Below are 22783 nucleotides of genomic sequence, written 5' to 3' on the forward strand. Positions count from 1 at the left end.
TACAACAAGTAATATAAGTATAATAACTATAAATATAACTAGTAATATAAATAACAATATAATATAAATATATAGCTATAAAAACACACACAATTTGCAAATGTAAAAAAAAAAAACATTTACTGGCCTTTTACTGGCGGATTCAGGTCTACAACAGCAAGTGCAGATCTTGAAGAATCTGAAAGCGTTCTTCTCTTTTCTGCTGGTTGGCTGGTGCTTGGATGCCATAGCTCATCTGAAGACTCAACCTGATGCCTGTAGAATGGCAAGGAAAGGAATGAGAATTAGCACTGCATGTCCTATTTCTGTATAGTTTGCCCATTCAATCAACAATCACACTGTCATCATTCACTCTAATTACAGGCCATCCCATGAACAATGAAACTGATGGGCAGTCGGTTAGACAGCATTCATATTGACGGCGGCCCATACATTCTCACACAGCCCAAGCATCAATCTAACGGCCGGCTATACAGTGAGCATTCATATTGACGGCGGCCCATACATTCGCACACAGCCCTACAATCAATATAATGGCCGGTGAAACAGTGAGCATTCAACAATCACACAGATGGTCGGCCGTCCAGAACTTTTCTTTTTTCGTCAATTTGTTTTTGTAGCACAGGGGAAAAAAATGCATTTTATATATTATATATATATATTTTTTTTTTTCTGTGTGTGCTAGAAAAAATGCTAAATATCAGTATATGTATAATCTATACTGGTATATTGTAATTTTTCTAGCACACAGGAAAAACATAAAATAAATACAGTCTCAATATATATATATATATATATATATATATATATATATATATATATATATATATATATATATATATATATATATATATATATATATATATATATATAAACAATTACATGTGTTATATATATATATATGTTTTATTTACACACACATGGGGAAAAATTATATATACTTTTTCCCCATGTGTGCTAGGAAAAATGCAAAATATCAGCATATGTATAATGCATACTGGTATATTGTAATTTTTCTAGCACACAGGAAAAACATAAAATAAATACAGTCTCAATATATATATATATATATATATATATATATATATATATATATATATATATAACAATTACATGTGTTATATATATATATATATGTTTTATTTACACACACATGGGGAAAAATTATATACTTTTTCCCCATGTGTGCTAGGAAAAATGCAAAATATCAGCATATGTATAATGCATACTGGTATATTGCATTTTTTCTAGCACACAGAAACAATAAAATACATACATTCTCACACACATTCTCAATATACATAAACAACTACACATAGCAACTCACCGGTATGTTATTGGATCAACTTCTCTGTCAACAAGCACCGTCACCGCTGTGTTCACTCTCCTTTTTCACATCGCTGCTTCGAGTGAGCTCAAATAAAGCATCTTCAGCACAATAAAAACTTCTTTTGACGATCCATTGGATAATACATTCCGTCCAGTTAGTAAGATTAGCAAACAGTTACTACAAAGAGACCTCTGTTTGTTTACTAGCGCGTTAGCTTTTAGCTGTCAGATGGGGGGTGTCAGGCTCGCAGCATCTCGTCGGAGATAGCGCCACATTGGCACATTCAGATGAATAAATATTCACGCCCATGTGACAAACATACACATGCAAGGTCTCGTTGGAATCGTGTGCTCATTGGCTACATTTTCTGTCAGTCATGACGATTCAATGCTTTTATTGGCTCCAGATAAACAGACATTATCATTGGATGAGCACGTCATGACATCAGATAAAACGATCGCTATGGTTGGATATTTTTGACTATATCGCGGCTATCTTTGCATGTTTTTGAGTGGGGTTAGTTGGATTTTGTTCGTAACATTCTAAGCTTTAAACCCATGCCACTTTATTCTACCGGGAGACTGTTTTTGGTGCATTATTTTATTGCATAACAGTCTAGTATGATACTTCGCTCCGCAGAAATGCAATGTAAACAAAGGATTAACCATCAATATTACACCGTTATTGTTTCGTTGGATTAAAATGCTCTATGGGATGTTATTCAGTGGACCCTCACCTTTCCATTCGTTCTGGAATTGTTTGCAATGGATGCGTGTGTGGCTCGTAATTAGGACACAAAAGGTATGTACTCTGTACGTTGATGTGTATTGCTTACATTGATGCAAAAATACAGCCGTTATAAGCTTTTCAATGAAAAACAGTGGTCTGTCCTCGATGCTTGAGGTTTAGACCTTTAGAATGATATATAGTTTGTCAAGATTAATGATGTTTTTTTACGTTAAATCTATTAACAAACATTACACTCGTGCTAAAAATAGCGCTTCAACCCGTGCACGCGCTCATGAAGCTTATCAGGTTAAACCAGCTCATGTCCAGCCCGGCTTAAGTTTGCCAATGACCATTTGGATGATCCAGAGGAGTCATGGGAGAAAGTCATGTGGTCAGATGAGACCAAAATACAACTTTTTGGTCATAATTCCACTAAACGTGTTTGGAGGAAGAAGAATGATGAACACCATCCCAAGAACACCATCCGTACTGTGAAGCATGGGGGTGGCAGCATCATGCTGTGGGGGTTCTGCACATGGGACAGGGCGACTGCACTGTATTAAGGAGAGGATGAGATTTTGGGGAACAACCTCCTTCCCTCAGTTAGAGCTGAAGATGGGTCGAGGCTGGGTCAATGACCCGAAGCACAGCCAGGAGAACCAGGAGTGGCTCTGGAAGAAGCAGATCAAGGTTCTGGCGTGGCCTAGCCAGTCTCCAGACCTAAACCCAATAGAGAATCTGTGGAGGAGCTCAAACTCAGGCCAGAAACCGGACTGATCTAGAGAAGATCTGTGTGGAGGAGTGGGCCACAATCCCTCCTGCAGTGCAAACCTGCTGAAAAACTACAGGAAACCTTTGACCTCTGGAATCGCAAACAAAGGCTACTGTACCAAATATTAACATTGATTTTCTCAGGTGTTCAAATACTTATTTGCAGCTGTATCATACAAATATATAGTTAAAAAATCATACATTGTGATTTCTGGATTTTAGATTATGTCTCTCACAGTGGACATGACCCTACGATGACAATTTCAGACCCTCCATGATTTCTAAGTGGGAGAACTTGCAAAATAGCAGGTGTTCAAATACTTATTTTCCTCACTTTATATACAAATATTATTGTATGCCATTTTTTTATACCATCTGTTACAATCGACCGTTGTATGCAAAAGTTCAACATTACGTCCTTCATCTATAAATAGGTTTGATATCAACAGCTCAACGTTTTTCCCAGCTGACATCATCATCATGAGCAGGTCATGTGACCACCGTCATCAGGATGTTGTGTAGCGCTTCAAATGAAGCATTACCAATTATTCATCTATTAATGCAGGCCTTTGGCTCCTATTGAAACGAAACCTTCCCGCTGGATTCATTAAAGCAGGACCACCACCGACAACGATGCCCGCAGAAACACAGCGCAGGTACACAACGCATGTTCTCTGGTTGGGAAGGAAACTGTAAAGTGGATTATATTGCTCCTTTATTGAATAATAAAGTCCCTTCTTGTTTTGAGAGTCTCTGAGCTGGCAGCGAGATGAATTACAACGCTGGGCAATAAAGTCCTAAAGTGTTGTGCTGTTATTCGGGGAGCCTGTTGATGCAAAGCTGCAACACATTAGCGTGCTTTTGTTTTCTTTAAACGAGTGTGTTTCGCGCTGCCCGTGTTTCGAAGCATTCCTATCATCAACAGCGCAAGCCTCATCATCTCCAGATGCTTTCCCTTCAAATTAACATGTGGTTCTAACTTACCTTCGCCATGACTCCCATACATACCTGCTCGCAAATTAATTCTTTTATTTCACTTTGGGATCGTGCAGATGTTTGAAAGCGGCTGGGATTGAAATATAAATGAAGTGGGCCTGAATCTCTCTCAGCGGTCAGAAGCTGGAGGATAGAGGGATGATCACCTCCAAACTCTTTCCCCTAAAAAGGCTGCTTCGTCATCAGGAGGAACACAGGATCCGTCTCAAAGAAGGAACATAAAGAAATGACCAAGAATGTCTCTGTTTATTTTTATCTGGAAAAGAAGGGAATTAGAGTCTATGGCTTCGGTAAGCGTTCACAAATTTGGCCGGGTCTCAATCGTGCTGAAACGGTCACAGTACACTGGAACTATGTGTGTGAGCACAGCAGAGCGAGATGAAGTCACACTGGGCTCAGCACACCAGATGAGATGCGTTTCAACTGTCCTGATTTGGATCTGCAGTTCTGCTCAACAGATCGTATAGAGATAATGCTTTAGCGAAAGGAACGCACTGTGGCTAGTAGGGATGCAACAATACAGTTAGTCCACGGTTCAATACATACCTCGGTTTTTAACCACGGTTTTCGGTTCGGTTCGGTTCTGATGGCTTGTCACATACATTTTTTGCTATTCTATTCTTAAGCGACAGGAACCGCAAGAGGTTAAGGAGAAAAAAGACTATTTTTTAATTGCTATACGCTTTCTTTATTTTACTTAAAAGAATTGAAAAACCTTACTTAAACTTAAAACTTTACTTAAAAAAAACCCTTGTACACATTCCTAGTGTATTGTATAATATAAAAAAATAAATATATATATATAAAGATTTACACTGGCAGCTCAGAGCTGTACAGCAGCATTTAAGTATGAAATTGAATGAATAAATCTACAAATAAAACACTTCACAGACTTCCCTGTAAAATATACACTGATTCTTATTAAAGCTACTGTATTAGTTTATCAGTCAAGAGCAGTGAGTGATTTTCTCTTTGTCTTTTGTTGTTGTATTAACATTAAATGTATAGTTCACTCAAAAATGAGAAATTAATACAGGTTTGGAACAATATTAGAGTGAGTAAATAATTACATAATTTTAGAGGTGAACTGTCCCTCTAAGGCCAGCGTGTTCACTATAGGCTGCGCCGCTGTCAATGTAAGACCTATGTGCATCTGATATACAGACACAAGCGATTTTACTTTCACTTTAGACATAACCGACTGTGTTTATATTAACCTTTTGTGTATTTGACAGTATTAGCGCAGTAAGACGACTACTTAGTCCAGTATTCACATGTTTGACAGGCGTTTAGTGCGCGCACTTGGAGAAGCACATGTTAAAACAGTGCATAAGCACGCGACTGAGCTGACAAGGCTTTAAAACGCATGCAAATAATGAACTTTGGTGATTGTGAATAACTCTAGTGTTCAGTGAGTGTAACTCTACCACTAACGTGTGATGTGAATGTATGTCGCGTTGTTCAGTATATTGGGATGGAGGCAAATGATAGAATTTGTAGAAAAATACTTAATTAAATGCAAAACCGAAAAACCGCAATTCACAAGCCATATTGAACCGTGAAGGCCGTACCGAACGGCTCAATATTATAATGAGTATTGTGGCATCCCTAGTGGCTAGTGTTATTTTAGTCGAGGTGTAATGTATTTGTGCATACAGTCAGCACAGGCCATCCACTCCCGTCCAGAAGGGGACGCACACGCCGTTTCACGACAGGAAAAAGAGCAGAAGAAGAGACGATCTACACTCCAAAACAAGAGTTCAGATGCACACGAGAGTTTCCATTCATTTTGGTGACGCGCTCCACAAACTTCACGAAAAGGAAACTCACTCGGCGTCCTGTTTGTTTTCTTTATTTCACAAAGGCACTGTGAGTGAAATATAGACCCTTCTAAAAATAGACACTGATTAGTTAAGTCTTCTGTTTTCTTAGTTCTCCTGTTTCAATGTAAAAGTGTAATGTGTGGTGTTCTCTCAGAGTTCATTAAAGTTAAAATATTGTCACGCATGATCTTTAGATTAAACTACACAGCCAATACGTGACAGAACGCAGGACCATCAACACGAGTATAGAAGAGGAAAAACAATAGACTTACCCGCAGTCTGCCTCCTGTTAGAACAAGTCCAGCCCAGTCCCAAGTGGTCTTCGTCTCTGCTGGTCCAGCCCAGTCCCAAGTGGTCTTCGTCTCTGCAGGTTCAGCCCAGTCCCAAGTGGTCTTCGTCTCTGCTGGTTCAGCCCAGTTTCAAGTCATCTTTGTCTCTGCTGGTTTAGCCCAGTTACAAGTGGTCATCTTCGCCTGGGTCTCCACCTTCACGTCTCCACCGCAGTTGGTCGGGTCCCTGGTTCCATTGGTTCTGCAGTGGGCCTTCGTCCTGGCTCTGCCCTGCATCATCCTCTGCTCCACCCTCCATCAGCTCCACCCTGGGGTTTCCCCCTACCGGCCCCACCTTGTTCACGTCTCACTGGATCTACTTCCTTAGATGTTTCGCTGCTTCATTTTTTTGTGTAAACTTGACACACTACCATTTAAAAGTTTGGGGTCATTAAAATAAAAATAGAAATTAATAGTTTTATTCATCAAGGACGATCAAAAGTGACAGTAAAGACATTTATAAAATTATAAAGGATTATATTTCAAATAAATGCTGTTGTTTTGAACTTTCTATTCATCAAAGAATCCTGAGAAATAAAATGTATTAGTTTCCAAAGAAATATGAACGGTTTTCAACACTGATAATAATCATAAATGTGAGTTGATCATCAGATCCTCATATGAGAATGATTAGTGAAGGGTCATGTGACACTGAAGACTGGATAAATTCAGCTTTGATCACAGGAATAAATGACACTTTACTATATATTCACATAGAGAACAGCAGGAATGCAGGAATATTTCACTGATTACTGGAGTTATGATCACATGAGCAGAAGAGACTCTCAGAAACATTACAAACTTTTGACCATCAGTTGTTTGTTAAAGAAACATCTAAGATAAACAAACTAAAGTAAAAAAAAATAAAAAATAAGAAATATATGTTTTATTTGATTTCTGTTAGCATTTATTTCATTTGTGTTTAATAACCCGGGTGGCTAGTTCGTCTCTCAGCTGAGCTGGATAAGGGCTGTATATTGTGTTACTGTTTTCATTTCCAAGGAAAGGATTTCTCTCTTGGTAAAATTCACAACGCAAATCTCTTGTATCCACAATAAAACACCTGGAAAAAGAAACTGTCCATTAATCTTTGCCGCCCCAAAATCCGCGCTTTAAACTCCACTCATCCCTGCAGCGCATGCGAGCGTGTTTCTGAGTAACCCGCGGGTTGTTTTCAGGTCACTGTGCTCGAGTGCTCTCTTAATTGAATTTCTTGAGTGCTTTGTTTAATATGCAGCCGTTAAATGTCTATTAATAGAGCCCTGGATGCGATGACCTCATCTTTTCCGGTTTCACCGCTCAAGACCGAGGATATTATACAGCAGAAAGCTCTTATCATCTGCTGTAAACAGTGAAAGAATTAGGCTATTTGATAGTGTTGTGGGTTTGTGTGTTATGTTAACAGTATTAGATCACAGAGTAGGTTAAAGTAACTCAACTCACCAATGGGACAAAGAGTTTGTCCTCCGGAATTCATGCACACGTTCAGTCTTCAGTATTTATGGCATTAATTCAGATCTGCTCCTCTAGTTTGATAACAACATTTCACGTTTTCATGGTTGTTGCTTTGGCTTCTTTTGGTACGCTTTTGGTTGGCAGGGACACGATATACTCCGCAAAAAGGAACACATTTTTCCATTCCACCGCACTATTTTTCCACACGCTTGCATCTCCCGAGCGCAGAATCACACTGATAATCAAAGTCAACTTTATTTATATAGCGCTTTTACAATGCGGATTGTTTCAAAGCAGCTTCACAGTGTTAAACAGGAAAATAATGCAGCATAATTTGATTCGGCCGTACAGCCACTCCGGAGAAAACGCTGATGTCATCAGCTCATTTCAATTATCATACAGTGACAATGTGGGCTTTAGATCAGTAATTTAGTTTATATGGTTAATTTAGTTTACTTAAAGCTACACTATGTAACTTTTCCGTCCACTAGAGGTCGCCTGTTCAAAACAAAGGCGTAGTTTGATGACGCCACGTTTGAGCGCAGAATCTTGGGACATGTGGTCTTCAGCTCACAGCCGGTGGGAAACAGTCAGGATAGGACTCGGGCAGAAATCATGTTCATGTATGCGATTATTAACATCACTGTAGTATGAAGCAGAGCAGGGCCGAGTGTTGTGGAGCTGAGCAAGGCCGCAGGAGCGATTGAAGAGCGGGACTTTTATTATGACACAGTTGCCGGCGCCACTTCCTCTTTTCCAGTCATGAGTCTGAGGTAACGCAACTCTGTTTATCGTATTAGATATATCTGAGTGTGTTGAAAAGGAAGTTATGACGTTCGCTCGGCGGCTGCTATGACACTTGTTCACACTGCAGTGAGAGTAAAGCGTTTCTGCAGAATAAAACCGGAAACCGAGGGTGACGCAGATATGACGCAATCGACAGGCGACTCCCTCACACGCATAGCTCACACGTCCCGGTTCCTTGGGTAAAATAGCAATTTCTCACGATTTACAAATAGTTGGAAACATTTGGGATATTCTAAGTACTCAACTGAACAAAATAAATAACACTGGCCTAGTGGTTTTTGGATATTTTACTGCAAAAATCTAACATAGTTCACCTTTAATTAGATTTATTTGTATATTTAGTTGAACATGTAGTGTCCCCAACTGAGCGCGCCAAGCCAGAGGCAACAGTGGCAAGGAAACCCAAACCCCATCAGGAGCAGAATGGAGGAAAATAAACCTTGGAGAAACCAGGCTCAGTCGGGGGGGCAGTTCTCCTCTGGCCAATTAACAAACAGCGTATGATTATTATTCTGGCAACTTTACAGGTCAAAGGTCATAATAGATCGGAATATTCAAAAGATCACGCCGGAGACGGGTTTACTGAGGATGCCGTGACGATGAGGCAGTTTCAGAGTCTAATCACGGTCTCTCAGACACTTCAGGGTCATGTGTTGGTCATGTCCAGCATCTGATCTGGATCCGGCCTGGATCCGGCTGACTGCAGTAAACCTCGGGATAAACAGAGAGACTAACATTAGCGTAGATGCCATTCTTCTGATGATGTCACGAGTACATCAGGTGTTATGGGAAGTGTTCCCGGTTCCGGCTGACCTAGTTAATGCAGCCTAACAATCATTTAACTGAGAAAGTGTTTTATGTGTATGCCACAGTAAAGAAATGTGTTTTTAGTCTAGATTTAAACTGACAGAGTGTGTCTGCTTCCCGAACAATGTTAGGAAGAGTTCCAGAGTTTAGGAAATAAATAGGAAAAGAGTTGATTTGGATATTCTCGGTATGATCAACTGGCCAGAGTTTAGAGAGCGCAGTAGACGTGATGGAGGATAATGTGTTAAGAGCTCGCTCAAGTATTGGAGATAAACCATTTAGTGCTTTTTAAGGAATAAGCAAGATTTTAAAATGTATGCGATGTTTAATAGGCAGCCAGTGCAGTGTTGACAGAACTGGGCTAATATGGTCACACTTCCTGGTTCTAGTAAGAACTGGAGCTGCTGCGTTTTGGACCTGCTGGAGTTTGTTTATTAGGGGAGCAGGGCAACCACCCAGTAGAGCATTACAATAATCTACAGCTCATCAACATTACAATAATCTACAGATCATCAACATTACAATAATCTACAGCTCATTACAATAATCTACAGCTCATCAACATTACAATAATCTACAGCTCATCAACATTACAATAATCTACAGCTCATCAACATTACAATAATCTACAGCTCATCAACATTACAATAATCTACAGCTCATCAACATTACAATAATCTACAGCTCATCAACATTACAATAATCTACAGCTCATCAACATTACAATAATCTACAGCTCATCAACATTACAATAATCTACAGCTCATCAACATTACAATAATCTACAGCTCATCAACATTACAATAATCTACAGCTCATCAACATTACAATAATCTACAGCTCATGAGCATTACAATAATCTACAGCTCATCAACATTACAATAATCTACAGCTCATCAACATTACAATAATCTACAGCTCATCAACATTACAATAATCTACAGCTCATCAACATTACAATAATCTACAGCTCATGAACATTACAATAATCTAAAGCTCATCAACATTACAATAATCTACAGCTCATCATCATTACAATAATATACAGCTCATCAACATTACAATAATCTACAGCTCATCAACATTACAATAATCTAAAGCTCATCAACATTACAATAATCTACAGCTCATCAACATTACAATAATCTAAAGCTCATCAACATTACAATAATCTACAGCTCATCAACATTACAATAATCTAAAGCTCATCAACATTACAATAATCTACAGCTCATGAACATTACAATAATCTACAGCTCATCAACATTACAATAATCTACAGCTCATCAACATTACAATAATCTACAGCTCATGAACATTACAATAATCTACAGCTCATCAACATTACAATAATCTACAGCTCATCAACATTACAATAATCTACAGCTCATCAACATTACAATAATCTACAGCTCATGAACATTACAATAATCTACAGCTCATCAACATTACAATAATCTACAGCTCATCAACATTACAATAATCTACAGCTCATGAGCATTACAATAATCTACAGCTCATCAACATTACAATAATCTACAGCTCATGAACATTACAATAATCTACAGCTCATCTACATTACAATAATCTACAGCTCATCAACATTAAAATAATCTACAGCTCATCAACATTACAATAATCTACAGCTCATGAACATTACAATAATCTACAGCTCATCAACATTACAATAATCTACAGCTCATGAACATTACAATAATCTACAGCTCATCTACATTACAATAATCTACAGCTCATCAACATTAAAATAATCTACAGCTCATCAACATTACAATAATCTACAGCTGATCAACATTACAATAATCTACAGCTCATGAGCATTACAATAATCTACAGCTCATCAACATTACAATAATCTACAGCTCATCAACATTACAATAATCTACAGCTCATCAACATTACAATAATCTACAGCTCATCAACATTACAATAATCTACAGCTGATCAACATTACAATAATCTACAGCTCATGAACATTACAATAATCTACAGCTCATCAACATTACAATAATCTACAGCTCATCAACATTACAATAATCTACAGCTCATGAACATTACAATAATCTACAGCTCAACAACATTACAATAATCTACAGCTCATCAACATTAAAATAATCTACAGCTCATCAACATTACAATAATCTACAGCTGATCAACATTACAATAATCTAAAGCTCATGAACATTACAATAATCTACAGCTCATCAACATTACAATAATCTACAGCTCATGAACATTACAATAATCTACAGCTCATCAACATTACAATAATCTACAGCTCATGAACATTACAATAATCTACAGCTCATGAACATTACAATAATCTACAGCTCATGAACATTACAATAATCTACAGCTCATCTACATTACAATAATCTACAGCTCATGAACATTACAATAATCTACAGCTCATCAACATTACAATAATCTACAGCTCATCAACATTACAATAATCTACAGCTCATCAACATTACAATAATCTACAGCTCATGAACATTACAATAATCTACAGCTCATGAACATTACAATAATCTACAGCTCATGAACATTACAATAATCTACAGCTCATCTACATTACAATAATCTACAGCTCATGAACATTACAATAATCTACAGCTCATCATCATTACAATAATCTACAGCTCATGAACATTACAATAATCTACAGCTCATCTACATTACAATAATCTACAGCTCATCAACATTACAATAATCTACAGCTCATGAACATTACAATAATCTACAGCTGATCAACATTACAATAATCTACAGCTCATCAACATTACAATAATCTACAGCTCATGAACATTACAATAATCTACAGCTGATCAACATTACAATAATCTACAGCTCATCAACATTACAATAATCTACAGCTCATCAACATTACAATAATCTACAGCTCATCAACATTACAATAATCTACAGCTCATCAACATTACAATAATCTACAGCTCATCAACATTACAATAATCTACAGCTCATGAGCATTACAATAATCTACAGCTCATCAACATTACAATAATCTACAGCTCATGAACATTACAATAATCTACAGCTGATCAACATTACAATAATCTACAGCTCATCAACATTACAATAATCTACAGCTCATCAACATTACAATAATCTAAAGCTCATCAACATTACAATAATCTACAGCTCATGAGCATTACAATAATCTACAGCTCATCAACATTACAATAATCTACAGCTCATGAACATTACAATAATCTACAGCTGATCAACATTACAATAATCTACAGCTCATCAACATTACAATAATCTACAGCTCATCAACATTACAATAATCTAAAGCTCATCAACATTACAATAATCTACAGCTCATCAACATTACAATAATCTAAAGCTCATCAACATTACAATAATCTACAGCTCATCAACATTACAATAATCTAAAGCTCATCAACATTACAATAATCTACAGCTCATGAGCATTACAATAATCTACAGCTCATCAACATTACAATAATCTACAGCTCATCAACATTACAATAATCTACAGCTCATCAACATTACAATAATCTACAGCTCATCTACATTACAATAATCTACAGCTCATCAACATTAAAATAATCTACAGCTCATCAACATTACAATAATCTACAGCTGATCAACATTACAATAATCTACAGCTCATGAACATTACAATAATCTACAGCTCATCAACATTACAATAATCTACAGCTCATGAACATTACAATAATCTACAGCTCATCAACATTACAATAATCTACAGCTCATCAACATTAAAATAATCTACAGCTCATCAACATTACAATAATCTACAGCTGATCAACATTACAATAATCTACAGCTCATGAACATTACAATAATCTACAGCTCATCAACATTACAATAATCTACAGCTCATCAACATTACAATAATCTACAGCTGATCAACATTACAATAATCTACAGCTCATCATCATTACAATAATCTACAGCTCATCAACATTACAATAATCTACAGCTCATCAACATTACAATAATCTACAGCTCATCAACATTACAATAATCTACAGCTCATCAACATTACAATAATCTACAGCTCATCAACATTACAATAATCTACAGCTCATCAACATTACAATAATCTACAGCTCATCAACATTACAATAATCTACAGCTCATCAACATTACAATAATCTACAGCTCATGAACATTACAATAATCTACAGCTCATGAACATTACAATAATCTACAGCTCATCATCATTACAATAATCTACAGCTCATGAACATTACAATAATCTACAGCTGATCAACATTACAATAATCTACAGCTCATCAACATTACAATAATCTACAGCTCATGAACATTACAATAATCTACAGCTGATCAACATTACAATAATCTACAGCTCATCAACATTACAATAATCTACAGCTCATCAACATTACAATAATCTACAGCTCATGAACATTACAATAATCTACAGCTCATCAACATTACAATAATCTACAGCTGATCAACATTACAATAATCTACAGCTCATGAACATTACAATAATCTACAGCTGATCAACATTACAATAATCTACAGCTCATCAACATTACAATAATCTACAGCTCATGAACATTACAATAATCTACAGCTGATCAACATTACAATAATCTACAGCTCATGAACATTACAATAATCTACAGCTGATCAACATTACAATAATCTACAGCTCATCAACATTACAATAATCTACAGCTCATCAACATTACAATAATCTACAGCTCATCAACATTACAATAATCTACAGCTCATGAACATTACAATAATCTACAGCTCATCAACATTACAATAATCTACAGCTGATCAACATTACAATAATCTACAGCTCATGAACATTACAATAATCTACAGCTGATCAACATTACAATAATCTACAGCTCATCAACATTACAATAATCTACAGCTCATGAACATTACAATAATCTACAGCTGATCAACATTACAATAATCTACAGCTCATCATCATTACAATAATCTACAGCTCATCATCATTACAATAATCTACAGCTCATCATCATTACAATAATCTACAGCTCATCAACATTACAATAATCTACAGCTCATGAACATTACAATAATCTACAGCTCATCAACATTACAATAATCTACAGCTCATGAACATTACAATAATCTACAGCTCATGAACATTACAATAATCTACAGCTCATCAACATTACAATAATCTACAGCTGATCAACATTACAATAATCTACAGCTCATGAACATTACAATAATCTACAGCTCATCAACATTACAATAATCTACAGCTCATCAACATTACAATAATCTACAGCTGATCAACATTACAATAATCTACAGCTCATGAACATTACAATAATCTACAGCTCATCAACATTACAATAATCTACAGCTCATGAACATTACAATAATCTACAGCTGATCAACATTACAATAATCTACAGCTCATCAACATTACAATAATCTACAGCTCATCAACATTACAATAATCTACAGCTCATGAACATTACAATAATCTACAGCTCATGAACATTACAATAATCTACAGCTCATCAACATTACAATAATCTACAGCTCATCAACATTACAATAATCTACAGCTCATCAACATTACAATAATCTACAGCTCATCAACATTACAATAATCTACAGCTCATCAACATTACAATAATCTACAGCTCATGAACATTACAATAATCTACAGCTCATGAACATTACAATAATCTACTGCTGATGAACATTACAATAATCTACAGCTCATCAACATTACAATAATCTACAGCTCATCAACATTACAATAATCTACAGCTCATCAACATTACAATAATCTACAGCTCATGAACATTACAATAATCTACAGCTGATCAACATTACAATAATCTACAGCTCATCAACATTACAATAATCTACAGCTCATCAACATTACAATAATCTACAGCTCATCAACATTACAATAATCTACAGCTCATGAACATTACAATAATCTACAGCTCATCAACATTACAATAATCTACAGCTCATCAACATTACAATAATCTACAGCTCATGAACATTACAATAATCTACAGCTCATCGACATTACAATAATCTACAGCTCATGAACATTACAATAATCTACAGCTCATCAACATTACAATAATCTACAGCTCATCAACATTACAATAATCTACAGCTCATCAACATTACAATAATCTACAGCTCATGAACATTACAATAATCTACAGCTCATCGACATTACAATAATCTACAGCTCATGAACATTACAATAATCTACAGCTCATCAACATTACAATAATCTACAGCTCATCAACATTACAATAATCTACAGCTCATCAACATTACAATAATCTACAGCTCATCAACATTACAATAATCTACAGCTCATCAACATTACAATAATCTACAGCTCATCTACATTACAATAATCTACAGCTCATGAACATTACAATAATCTACAGCTCATCAACATTACAATAATCTACAGCTCATGAACATTACAATAATCTACAGCTCATCAACATTACAGTAATCTACAGCTCATCAACATTACAATAATCTACAGCTCATGAACATTACAATAATCTACAGCTGATCAACATTACAATAATCTACAGCTCATGAACATTACAATAATCTACAGCTCATCAACGACTCAACTCACTGTTAATGAGAGCATGAGCCGTAATTTAGAGATATATTCTTAGACATATGATTCGTCCATCCGTGAATCAAGACGTCCGACAGATGAGCTCATGCTCATACACACACACACACACACACACACACACACACACACACACACACGTCTCTGACCATTGAGCGTGATCTGCTATGTGTTTGGTGTATGAACCAGCAGCCGTCCGTATTTATATTAGCTACAAACCAATTTCAACTGTACATTCCTAATAGGTGAACAACTCTTGGCTGTGGGCATGAATATTTCAAAGCTTACAACAAAATCAAGCACCAATGTCCAGTGCGGTGAGCGGTGCCATATGTGCAAAACACCCTGCAACCCAAAATAACGATGCCCGAGTTATGTTTTCAACCCCAGAGCATGTTCACTGTAATATAACTCAATGTGATATCAATTACAGCCATTAAAAATGATAATAGTGCACCAGCGACTCCTTCAAATGCAGCGATCCCGGATAAACTGCGGCTCGTTCCACCTGCTGCTTAATGAGATGTTTGCTTTTTATTTTACGCCGATCATATCAGAACTCTTGGCAGATCCTTCCGATACATTTTTCCCTTTTTCGTGAAGCGGGAAACAGATCTCCGCGGATGCGATGGGATAATTGTACACAGACACAACAGGATGTTTGGGATCGACATATTGTTTTGCATTCAGAGAAATGGTCATAACTCTGTAGATCAAGCCGGCAATTCCAAACAGATGAGCATAATCTCTTCGCCATCGCTGCTACACATGAAAGATTTCCACCCATTCCAGATTGTAAAAGTAAGTATTTTATGGCAGGTGTTGGTTTGAACACGAGGGCCAAAAAGGCTTTTGTCAGAGGCTCTCCCTCCCTCCCTCCGCCGCTGCGCTTCACGTCTGCGATAGCATCAAGCGAAATCTGGGTTCGCATGAAATGCCTATAAAACAAAGAGGGAAAGTCGATCCATTCCTGTGCGAGCAGCGCCGCCGCTGTTATCTGGGTCCACGCGAGCGAGCGAAAGCTTTGAAGATCAGCCGCAGGTTTTGTTTGTTCCTCGCTGGTCATTTATTCCCAAAAGTTGGTGAATCAGCACTTGTTCTGTAGAGCTGCTGAACTCATCATTCTCCACCGCCTGCTTCATTATGAACATTTCTCATCTCAACAATTGAATTATTCCTTCTCTTCTATGTGTGTAGTTAAAAGTGTTAACTAAAGCTTTCTAGCAAATTAGCACATACCATATTCTCTATACATATTCTTCATATTTTTGACTATGATCATGTAATCATGTTACAGCACTTGCATATTGTTGATATTGTTGCCCTTGGACTGCTCTAGCTGCTTCTATTGCCCTCATTTGTAAGTCGCTTTGGATAAAAGCGTCTGCTAAATGACTAAATGTAAATGTAATCATGAATTTGTAATTTTTTTTGATGAAATAATAAAAAGCAGGTCAGAATACAGCTATACCCCAGAATACCCCCAGAATACCCCCAGAATACCCCCCCCCCCACACACACACACACACACACACACACTACATGATGACATGAACACATGAACTTCATCTCCAGAGTCACTTCATGAGCATTGTACCGTTTCATTTGAGAAAATCTATCGTCATCATATCATAAACACAGAAACTCAAAAAAGCCCAAAAGTGCATCCATCCATCATATAACTGCCCCACACGACTCCAGGGGTTAATAAAGGCCTTCTGAAGCGAATCAATGGGTGTGTGTAAGAAAAATATACATATTTAACACAATATCTAGCTTCCGGCGGACCGTCTACCGTATTCAACTTACGAAAAAAGTGTAACTGGCGTGACGATTACCACTTTTATGATGGACAGATGCACTTTTATGATGGACAGATGCACTTTTTATGATGGACAGATGCACTTTTATGATGGATAGATGCACTTTTATGATGGACAGATGCACTTTTATGATGGATAGATGCACTTTTATGATGGACAGATGCACTTTTATGATGGACAGATGCACTTTTATGATGGATAGATGCACTTTTATAATTGATGGATGCACTTTTATGATGGACAGATGCACTTTTATGATGGATAGATGCACTTTTATGATGGATAGATGCACTTTTATGATGGGATAGATGCACTTTTATGATGGATGGATGCACTTTTATAATTGATGGATGCACTTTTATGATTGATAGATGCACTTTTATGATGGACAGATGCACTTTTATGATGGATAGATGCACTTTTATGATGGATAGATGCACTTTTATGATGGATAGATGCACTTTTATGATGGATAGATGCACTTTTATGATGGATAGATGCACTTTTATGATTGATAGATGCACTTTTATGATGGATAGATGCACTTTTATGATGGACAGATGCACTTTTATGATTGATAGATGCACTTTTATGATGGATAGATGCACTTTTATGATGGATAGATGCACTTTTTTGGGCTACCATTATAAAGCTTGGAAGAGTCAGGACATTTATTAATATAACTCTAATTGTGTTCATCTGAAACACACCGAAGATGAGTTGAGTGAGAGTAAATCATAAGGTCATTTTAATTTTTGGGTGAACTGTCCCTTTAAGCAAACTTTCAAAGGTTTCTTCCTCTCCTCTTCAGAAGAGTGGAGTGTGTGCGGACTGTAGTGGGATTGACAGGTCGTGTGCTTCATTGTAACTGATCTTTCCTCTGATTGTTGGCATGAAGCACAGGAGCTCAGTGATGCTGCTGTAATGAACGAGCTGACTCTGATTGGCTCGCTCCTCGTCTCATGACGTCAGCCCAGACGTTCCCCAGACGTTCCCCAGATGTTCCCCAGACGTTCCCCAGATGGAGGATAAATGAGCCTGATGACAGCAGAACATCACACACTGAAAACCCACTGCAGTGAAACACTCACTGACAAATCAACTAACAAACAATGGCTGGAGTTCCAGGAGAACAGTAGCACTTCAGCAGACACAGCTTTCTTCAGCCTTTCACCAATCAGGCATAACATTATGACCTATTATTGTGTTGCTGACCTGTCGAGGCATGGACCCCTGAAGGTGATCTGTGGTATCTGGCACCAAGATGTTAGCAGCAGACCCTTTAAGTCCTGTAAGTTGCGAGGTGGAGCCTCCATGTTTGTTCAGCTCATCCCACAGATGCTCGATTGGATTGAGATCTCGTTTGGGAATTTGGACTCAAACTGGTTGTTGTGCTCCTCAAAGCATTCCTGAAGCATTTGTGCTTTGTGGCGGCGCATTATCTGCTGAAAGAGCCACAGCCACAGGGAAAACCGTCTCCATGAAAGGCTGGACATGGGCTCAACAATGCTGAGGTAGGTGAGACGTGTCAAAGTCACATCCACATGATGGAGGACCCAAGGTTTCCCAGCAGAACATTGCCCAAAGCATCACTGCCTCCACCGCCACGCCTTCTTCCCATAGTGCACCTGGTGCCATGTGTTCCCCAGGTGAGCCACGCCTTCTTCCCATAGTGCACCTGGTGCCATGTGTTCCCCAGGTGAGCCACGCCTTCTTCCCATAGTGCACCTGGTGCCATGTGTTCCCCAGGTAAGCCACGCCTTCTTCCCATAGTGCACCTGGTGCCATGTGTTCCCCAGGTAAGCCACGCCTTCTTCCCATAGTGCACCTGGTGCCATGTGTTCCCCAGGTAAGCCACGCCTTCTTCCCATAGTGCACCTGGTGCCATGTGTTCCCCAGGAAAGCCTTTGCTCGCTCAAATCCTTACACTTGCCCATTTTTCCTGCTTCTAACACATCAACTCTGAGGACAAAATGTTCACTTGCTGCCTAACTAACAGTGTTATTCACTGGTCATAATGTTATGCCGGATCAGCTTTATTCCTCACACCTCATATTGCTAAACATCTCTTTTTAAATTGCACAGAGAGAAGAAAGTCCTGCAGCTCAACATGTTATTCTGGATGATGTGCCGTGTGAACGATGCCCTCATGTGGACTGGCATTCAGCGGATTCTGATTGGCTATTGATATATCGCTGATGTGGGTTAATCGTGCACAAATCCACATGTGTGTGTGCGCATGCACAAACCGTGATGTAACGGCTACAATGTCCGGTAAAGTGTGTTCCTCCAGCTCATCTGACGAGCAGGAGAACCGGCCAAACGCCACACATGACATCATGGAAAACCGGCAGTGTCTGAATCTCACAATGAGCCGGAGTCCAGGGATCCATCATTCTAAAAATACAGTTTCTATCGCGGCATTCCGCGAATACTTTCATCTCTAAACCTTGTGATTCAAGTGGCATTTAAGCTGGTTTGATTAGACTGTGAAGTGGAAAAGCGGAGCGCGTGGATTAGTCATCAGCTGCTTCTAATAAAACGTTCAAACGCTGGTGTTTTATCTGGCCGGGGGAGTTTCTTGGCAGAGCCGCGCGTGCATACTTACCTATTTACCTGGTATGTATATTGGCAAAACAAACACTGCTCTTGAAGAGGAATATTCACGTGTTCAGATAATGAAGTTTCATAAAGCATGAGGTTATCAGTGACCCCGTGGGCTTTAGAGAAATAGTGCAGTCCATGTGCAGGTTTACTAATGACTGGAGATATTCCCTCGAGTTCACTAACAAGAGTTTAACCCCTCGTGCTCTGCTGGATTTCTGGCTACACTCGTTATGGTCCGGGTCAAATTGACCCTAATCGGATTCAATACAATCACACTATGAAAAAACACATGCAATCAGGTACAAACAATTCACTTTTAACCTGTTAGCCTTCCCCCCGCTTTTGAAAAAATCCCAAGAAATGGCATAATCAGACTAAAACCGTTACAGTTAATGATTCCTTTGCACTAAAATCATAAGTATGGCGTCATTTGAAAGCAGTCACTTGGCAGTTTACTGTAAATTCAAAATTATAATTATTTTCATAATCAAAAATAGCTATAGCTTCAAAGTAGGGATCGACCGATATGGATTTTTTAGTGCCGATACCGATTTTTTTTCCTCAGCCTTAGCCGATGAGCGATACGGGCTGCCGATTTTCTTGAGCCGATATTTGGAGCCGATACTGCTTTTGCTCCCTCAATTTACATCATAAAAATGACACAATGATCATGAAGATAATTTAAAATTTACAATTTAAAAAAGGAACATTTATTGAACTAAAAAAACTATATTTAACAAATAGTAAAAACAGGTGAGGTAGAACAAGAAAAAAAAGAGTTCAGTTGTGAAAATAAATATTTAAGCATAAACAAAATAATGACACTATTGCACACAGTATCAACAAGCGAGCAGCATAATAAAGTGCACACTGACTGCACTATACTTCATTTAAAACTATTTACAACCTAGTCATTTAATGCTTACACTCTAAAAAACGCTAGGTTAAAAATAATCCAAGTTGGGTTGATTATGGACTAACCCAGCAATTGGGTTGTTTTGACCCAGTGGTTGGGTTAAATGTTTGCTTAAACAACCCAATTGATGGGTTAGTCCATTTTCAACCCAACTTGGGTTATCTTTAACCCAGCATTGTTTAGAGTGTAGGTGCTCTTAACTTAATCTCTTGTGGAGCAACACCAGCGGTAATTCAGGAGAAAATCTCCCAATGCTCCACGTGAAACTTCGGTCTTTCCACCTTTTACCATCGTGTCAATTCTCAGCTGATTTTGATTAATATGCGCGAGGGAGAGCGAGAGAGTTTGAAGACGGTGAGAGCTGCCCTGTGGACGCCTGTCTGGAAATAATGCAGGGAAAAATATCGGCCAACGCAGCAGCTTTATATCGGCCGATACACGTAAAAATCACAAATATCGGCCGATATATCGGTCTAACAATACTTCAAAGTTTTGTAAAGTTATTAGAAAAATATTTTTATGAAATATCTTTATGAAAATAAAATTGAAGTTGGCATTTTAGCAATCTAGAAGTGCACTACAGCTGAAGCCACATGTCTGACCATGTTATATTTCAAATCTGAAGATGATAAGTCTAAAACTCTGAATTTTATGAAATGTTTTTCAAGATCATGTCATATGATTTTATTTTGAGATTTCTCTAAAATGTGAACTGATGTTTATTGCCATCTCTTCTGAGCTACCATTCAGTTTATTGTCTCTATTGTTTTGAGGTGCAAACTGCCCATTCAGTTCCAGTCTCCCCAGTACACTTTCACACTCTCTGGCCTGATTATGGCTCTTATAATCTTAATTCTTTTGTCTTCATTGTAATCACTGACGACTCTCTATTCAAACTGTTCTATTCAAACCTCATTTATGATCAAACTTCTCACTTCACCTTCTAAAGTGCCTCAAATGCCGTTGTTGACAAAATAAACATTTCAGTTGTTTTTTCATTTCAGTCTATTCAAAATTATTAATACAAATAACGTATTTGCTCAGGTGGCAGGTGCATTGGCTAGCTAGCATGTTAGCTTAGCACACAATCAAAATACAATACAGATTAAAACCATGTTTTGTCTCCAAAATTACTTTATATGACAAGTGGGATGTTTTAAATAACCTTCTGTGGTCTCATTTGGCTTCGGATCAAAAAATCTGACAAAAAATATATCATTTTACAATATTCTGCATATTGATAAAAGCTATGTTGAATAGCATTGCATTATAAATATAATCTATTATGAATACACCCAACATGGTATAAAGAACACAGACAAACCATACATCGTCGCGATTCTGTGTTTATTATCTTCAAATGTCTCTATTTGCATCTTTAGCTGCCAGTATGAATTGAAAACAACACATAAGAGACTCCATCGCTCATGATTCGGCTACATCTGCGCATTTTGAGGAAGTATTGAATAAAAAATACTCCTCTGTTTAGAAATTTGACACAAACATATGAGAATCTATCAATATTTCTCCTCATCTGCACACTTTTGAACTGAAAGCCCTGAGGGATGTTGATTTGTTGCGAGTCTTCATGAGGAGAATAGAGGAGTTTTTTTATGAATGAGAGCAGCTGAGGCTCATATTAACAAATTACTGTCACTATAAGACTTTGAGAATAAAACAGAGGTAAAAAATGGAAGCTTGA

The 22783-nt window shown here is 37.6% G+C and overlaps 1 protein-coding gene across 1 annotated transcript in view; it reads right to left on the reverse strand.

The window, feature by feature from the left end:
* Nucleotides 1-8556: 8556 nt before the first annotated feature.
* Nucleotides 8557-22783, reverse strand: part of foxk2a (forkhead box K2a) — a 605865-nt gene continuing 591638 nt past the window's right edge. The window contains exon 9 of the mRNA XM_079845443.1: nt 8557-8951. Coding sequence (XP_079701569.1) covers nt 8887-8951 — 65 coding nt within the window. The 3' untranslated portion in view covers nt 8557-8886. The remainder of the gene's footprint in view (nt 8952-22783) is intronic.

The sequence above is a fragment of the Gobio gobio genome (genome assembly GCF_949357685.1).
Source record: "Gobio gobio genome assembly, chromosome: 20".
Taxonomy (NCBI): domain Eukaryota; kingdom Metazoa; phylum Chordata; class Actinopteri; order Cypriniformes; family Gobionidae; genus Gobio; species Gobio gobio.